Below are 5,570 nucleotides of genomic sequence, written 5' to 3'. Positions count from 1 at the left end.
GCAGCAGTGCACGTGGTCGGGGCAGCAGACGGCCTGGGGGGCAAAAAGGGGGGGGGGATGAGCACAGGGGAGCCCCCCATGGACCCCCAGGGGACAAATGTGCCCCCTCCTGTCTGTTCCTGCCATCCCCAGTCCCCTCCTGACCCAGCTATGGGGGGCCCTGTCATCACTCCTGACCCCCCTCCCCCTCAGCGGGACACGGGAAGGTCCCTGAGCATCCTGGGGGTTCATGTCCCTTCGTCACCTCCTGCCCCTGGAGCCCCAAACTGGCCCCAGTCAGCACAGGGGGTCTGACTGGGGGGGTGTCAAAGGGACCGGTGTCACCACCACCCCCTTGGGACACTGGTGGGGGGAGCCCTCTGTGTCCTTCCAGGGGACAGGGGACATCTGCCCTCATCCCACCCAGGGGACAGGGGACATCTGCTTCACCCAGGGAGTGCAGGGGACCCCCACCTTGTCCCTCCAGGGGAACAGGGGACATCTAACCTTGTCCTGGGGGGTGTAGAAGGGACTCCCACCCTTGTCCCTTCCAGGGGGACAGGGGACATCTCTCCTCATCCCACCCAGGGGACAGGGGACATTTGCCTCTCTGGGGGGGCACAAGGGACCCTCACCCTCTGTACCTGCTCGAGGGGGCAGCACCCCCAGGCCCCTGAGCTGAGCCTGCAGCACGTGTTCCCGTCGGGGCAGCTCGTCTCCTCGTCACACTTGACCTCACCAGCTGGGGACACGGGCACACTCAGAGCCGGTGTCCCCTCCCCAGGACAGCACAGGGTGGGTGGCTGCCCCTGGCGGGGGGTCTCACCTGTGGGCAGTGCTGCCAGGGGCCTGGAGCCCCCCGAGGAGGTGCAGGTGGAGCGGGTCAGGTCACAGGTGGTGCCCTGGGGACAGCAGTGCTGCCCGTCACTGCAGCACACGGCCTGGGGGGGAGAGAACAGGGGTCACAGGGACCCTGGGGACAGGGGGGCTGCTGGGGGGTGCATGGCATGGGGGGCATGGCATGAGGTGCCTGGAGTGGGGTGCCCAATACCTGTGCCCAGTCTGGGGTGCTCAGCGTGGGGTGGTTGGTGTGGGTTGCTCAGTACAGGGTGCTCAGAACAGGGTGCCCAACATGGGGTGCTCAGTATGGGCTGACAGCACAGGGTGCCCAATGTGGGCAGCTGGCACGGGGGGGCCAGTACAGGGCGCTGGGCATGGGGTGATCAGAGTGGGGTGCCTTGAATTAGGGTATCTGGCATGGGATACTTGTCTGGCCTGGGATGGGGTGACTGGAGGGTGTTGGGTGCCTGGTTTGGAGTGCCAGGCACAGGCTGCCTGGTGAGGGGTCCTTATTTTGGGGTGCCTGGTTTGGGGTTTTTGTTACAGGCTGTCCAATGTGGGGTGCCCAGCACAGGGTGCTTGGTTTGGGGTGCCCAGTGAGGGGTGGCTGTTTAGTGTGCCTAAGTGACGGGTTCTTCATTTGGGGTGCCTGGCATGGGGTGTTTGGCACAGGCTGCCCAGCGTGGGGTGCCCAGCCCAGACTGCCTGGTTTGGGGTGCCCAGCTGAGTGTGCCCAGAATTGGGGTGCCTGGCACGAGGTGCTTGTTTCGGGGTGCCTGGTTTGGGGTACCCGGCACAGGAGGTTTGGCACAGGTTGCCCATCGTGGGGTACCGCCCAGGGTGGTGCCAGCACTCACGTTCTGCAGGGGACAGCAGCCATACTCGGATGGGGACAGCTGGCAGCAGGTTGCTCCGTCGGGACACGCCGAGCGGCCGCCGGGACACAGCACCTGGCGCAGCTCCACTGCAGGGGGGGCCCACCGTGTCACCACCGTGTCACCAAACCCTGTCCCCACCCCTGTGTACCCTCCACGGGGACAGCGAGGGCACCCAGAGAGGGGGACACCCCTTACCTGGGGCGGGGGGCTGGCGCTTCCAGGCGGGGAAGGCCGTGCTCAGGGGAACATCCCTGTCACCGCCCGGGGACAGGCAGCGCCCGTGGGCCAGGTCACAGGTGGTGGTGTGGGGACAGCAGTGCACCTTGTCGGCACAGCACGAGGCCTGCGGGCACCAGGGACACTCGTCACGGCGATGGCCTCGCTGTGTCCCCCCCCAGAGTGTCCCCATGTCCCCCCCCAGCCCGTACCTGGGGCATAGGGCAGCACCCCCAGGCGCCGCTGGCCGTCACACAGCACGTGGCGTCATCGGGACACTCGGACGTTCCGTCGGGACAGGGCACAGCACGGGGGGCTGCAGGGACACGGTGAGGAACCCCACATCCCTCCTGTGTCCCCCCATCCCGCCGTGGTCCCCCCATACCTGGGTCTGGGACGCAGGACTCCCCGTCAGCGCCGCAGCGGGACCCTCGGGGACAGCAGCGCTGGCCCCCGGTACAGGGGACACTCTGGGGAGACACGAGGGGGTCAGAGAATCCCCAAAAATGTCAGGGAGAGGGGAAAATAGGTACTGGTGGGGGGGGGGGTCTCACCTCGGGCAGGGAGCAGCTGGTGCTGGCAGGGCAGGATGAGCCATCCTGGCATCCCACTGCGCTGCGGGCAGGCAGGGCCTGGGGAGGGGGCACAGGGGGTTATCCCCTGTTGGGGACCCCCATCTGTGCTCCCCCCCAAACCCTGCACACTCACCGGGGTGACGGGGCATGGCCCCCCCTCAGGACACAGCAGCTGGGCCCCTGCTCCGGCCAGGGCCACCCACAGCAGCACGAGGGTCCTCATGGCTCCGGGGGCACCTGTGGGACCCCCCCGCACCCCCATGGACTCCGTTTCCCCTTTCACCGAGTAGGGGAGGGGGGGCAGAGCTGCCCCCCCAAACTCTCGCTTCTTCTTTCAGCCACGTGTCAGGAAAGCCCCAGCCCCACCACCTCACCCAGAGCCCCCCACCCCGGGGGACACCTCGGGGTGCTGGGGGGGGCACCTCGGGGTGCTGGGGGACCCCCCACAGCCAGCGGGGGGGGGCACTGCGGTGTCTGGCACCCCAACCGCGGCGGCAGCACCCCGATAACATCTCCCTGCGGTGCAGGATGGGCCCCCCCGCTGCCCCACCCCCCCTTCCCACTTCCACAATCACTTTCACTTCCCTTTCCCCGCGCGGTCACACCCCTTCCCCCCCCCAAGGTGTGTCACGGGGGGGTGCCTGAGCCCCACGGGGGGGGGTGATGCCTCCCACGCAGGGGGGGTCCCCTGGGTGTCACTGCACGACCCTCCCCCCCCCCCCCGCCCCCCCCAGGGCCGGGCTGGGCGCCCCCCCCCCCCCCCGCCGCGCCGGCCCAGCGCCCCCAGTGCCCCCCCCATGACTCCCAGTGCCCCCCCATAACTCCCAGTATCCCCCAGTACCCCCAGAGCACCCCGTGACTCCCAGTGCCCCAAGGGACTCCCAGTGCTCCCAGTACCTCCCAGCGCTCCCCCGGGACTCCCAGCGCTCCCCTCCCCCGCATCACTCCCGGGGAATCCCGGAGTCTCCCGTGACTTCCAGCGACTCCCAACCTTCCCAGCACCGCCAGTACCTCCCAGTGGCCCCCGTGACTCTTAGGAACCTCCCAGTATCCCCAGAACCTCCCAGGGATCCCGGCACCTCCCAGTGGCTCCCGTGACTCCCAGTTCCTCGCAGTACCTTTCAGTGCCTCCCAGCGCCTCCCAACTAACCCCGTGACTCCCAGCACCTCTGGGTGCTCCCAGTTCCTCCCAGTCCCCCCCGAGACTCCCAGTTCCTCCCAGTGCCCCCCAAGACTCCCAGTTCCTCCCAGTCCCCCCCGAGACTTCCAGTGCCTCCCAGTGCCCCCCGAGACTCCCAGTGCCTCTCGGTGATCCCAGTTCCTCCCAGTACATCCCAGCGATCCCAGCTCCTTCCAGTTCTCCCAGCACCTCCCAGTGCCCCCGCGACCCCCAGTGCCCCCCAGTACCTCCCAGTTCCTCCCAGCGATCCCAGTTCCTCCCAATTCTTCCAGTGCCTCTCTGTGTTCCCCGAGACCTCCAGTTCCTCTCAGTGCTCCCAGCACCTCCCAGTGCCCCCCAGTTGCCCCCAGTACCTCCCAGCGCTCCCAGTCCCCCCGCCCGTACCCGCTCCCGGTCCCGGCCGCAAGCCCCACCCCCCCCCGGCCCCCAGCCCCCCCCCCCCGCCCCTCATTGGCCACCTTACCCGTCCGCCCCGCTTCCATTGGCCAGCTCGAGCGAGGGGGCGGGGCAGAGCGGCCTCCTCACGCTGACCCTCGCCCCCGTCACGTGACGCCGCGATCACGTGACCGCAGCCCCCCCCTCCAGCCCGGGGGTTCCGTGCGATGAGTTGGGGCGGCCCCGGCCCGGGGGTGGGGGCTGGACCGCCGAGACCGACCCCGTGCGGGGCACAGACCCCTCCGTGCGAGCACACAGGTCCCTCTGCCCGCGGTGCTGAGCCCCCCGAACCGGGACCCCTCTCCGGGGCACAGGCCCCTCTGCCCGCGGTCCCGAGCCCCCCGAGCCCAGACCCCCCTCCTGGGGCACAAACCCCTCTGCCCGTTGTGCTGAGACCCCGAACCAGCCCCCCTGTCTGGGGCAGGGAGCCCTCTGTGAGGGGGCACAGACCCCTCTGCCCGCGGCCCTGAGCCCCCTGAGCCCGGCCCCCCCTGCCCGGGGCTGGGAATCCCTGTCTGGGGCACAGCCCCCACCCTGCTCGGGACACAGACCCCTCTGCCCGGGGCCCCTCAATCTGGACGCAGAGCCCCCACCTGGGGATGGACCCCTCTCTGCCCAGGTCACAGACCCCCCTGTCCAGGGCACGGACCCCAGCCCAGGGCACGGGGTCTCGCCCCTCGCTGCTGCTGAGCCCTGCAGGCACCTCCGGGGCTCACTCCTGGGGCTGGCACCATTCCCACGGCCCCCCCAAATCCTTCCTAATGCCCTCAAACTTCCCTCAGCCCCCACAACCCCCCCAAATCCTCCACAACCCCCTCCAGCCATTCCACCCCTCCCAAAGCCCCTCTAAAACCCCCTCCACACACCTTCCCAAACTCTCCCTCTCTCTCTAACCCCCAAATCCCTGGAAAAACCCCCCTCCAACCACCCAACCCCTCCACACACACTCCCTTCCAAGTCCTCCCAAACCCTCCCTAAACTCCCAATGTCCCCCTTCAAATGCACCTGCAACCCCCCAGAAACCTTCCCCAAACCACCTTCTTGGCCCCCCAAATCTCCTCTACACCCCCCAAACCCCCTCCACACTCCCTTCCAACCCCTCTCAAACCTTCATAAACTCCCGTCCCCCTTCAACCCCCCCCAAGTCTCCTGCAAAGCCCCCTGAAACTCCCCAAACCACCTCCAACCGTCCCAAACCAACCAACCATCCCAACCCAAATCCCCTCTGAATCCCCCTCCACAAAGCCTCCCAAACTCTCCCTCCCCCTCCAACTCCCCAAATCCCCTGCAACCCCCCCTGCAACCCCCTCAAACCCCCTCCACGCTCCTTTCCAAGCCCTCCCAAACCTCCCTAAACTCCCAATGTCTCCCTTTAAACCTCCCCCCAAACCACCTCCAACCATCTCAAACCCCCCAAATCCCCTCTAAACCCCCCAAACCCCCTCCACACCCCCAACCTCCCCCCCC

General features: G+C 68.1%; 1 protein-coding gene across 1 annotated transcript in view; it reads right to left on the bottom strand.

The window, feature by feature from the left end:
* GRN (granulin precursor) overlaps positions 1–3,919 on the bottom strand; it is a 5,031-nt gene extending 1,112 nt beyond the window's left edge. The window contains 10 exon segments of the mRNA XM_027701163.1: positions 3–33; positions 624–721; positions 806–920; positions 1,677–1,783; positions 1,893–2,040; positions 2,126–2,229; positions 2,299–2,383; positions 2,468–2,545; positions 2,622–2,725; positions 3,896–3,919. Coding sequence (XP_027556964.1) covers positions 3–33; positions 624–721; positions 806–920; positions 1,677–1,783; positions 1,893–2,040; positions 2,126–2,229; positions 2,299–2,383; positions 2,468–2,545; positions 2,622–2,711 — 856 coding nt within the window. The 5' untranslated portion in view covers positions 2,712–2,725; positions 3,896–3,919.
* Between the last annotated feature and the right edge of the window lie 1,651 nt (positions 3,920–5,570).

Source organism: Neopelma chrysocephalum, unplaced genomic scaffold (genome assembly GCF_003984885.1).
Source record: "Neopelma chrysocephalum unplaced genomic scaffold, ASM398488v2 Primary Assembly neopelma1_150, whole genome shotgun sequence".
NCBI lineage: Eukaryota > Metazoa > Chordata > Aves > Passeriformes > Pipridae > Neopelma > Neopelma chrysocephalum.
The sequence above is the reverse complement of the archived record's forward strand: the minus strand, read 5'-3'. Positions and strand labels throughout refer to the sequence as shown.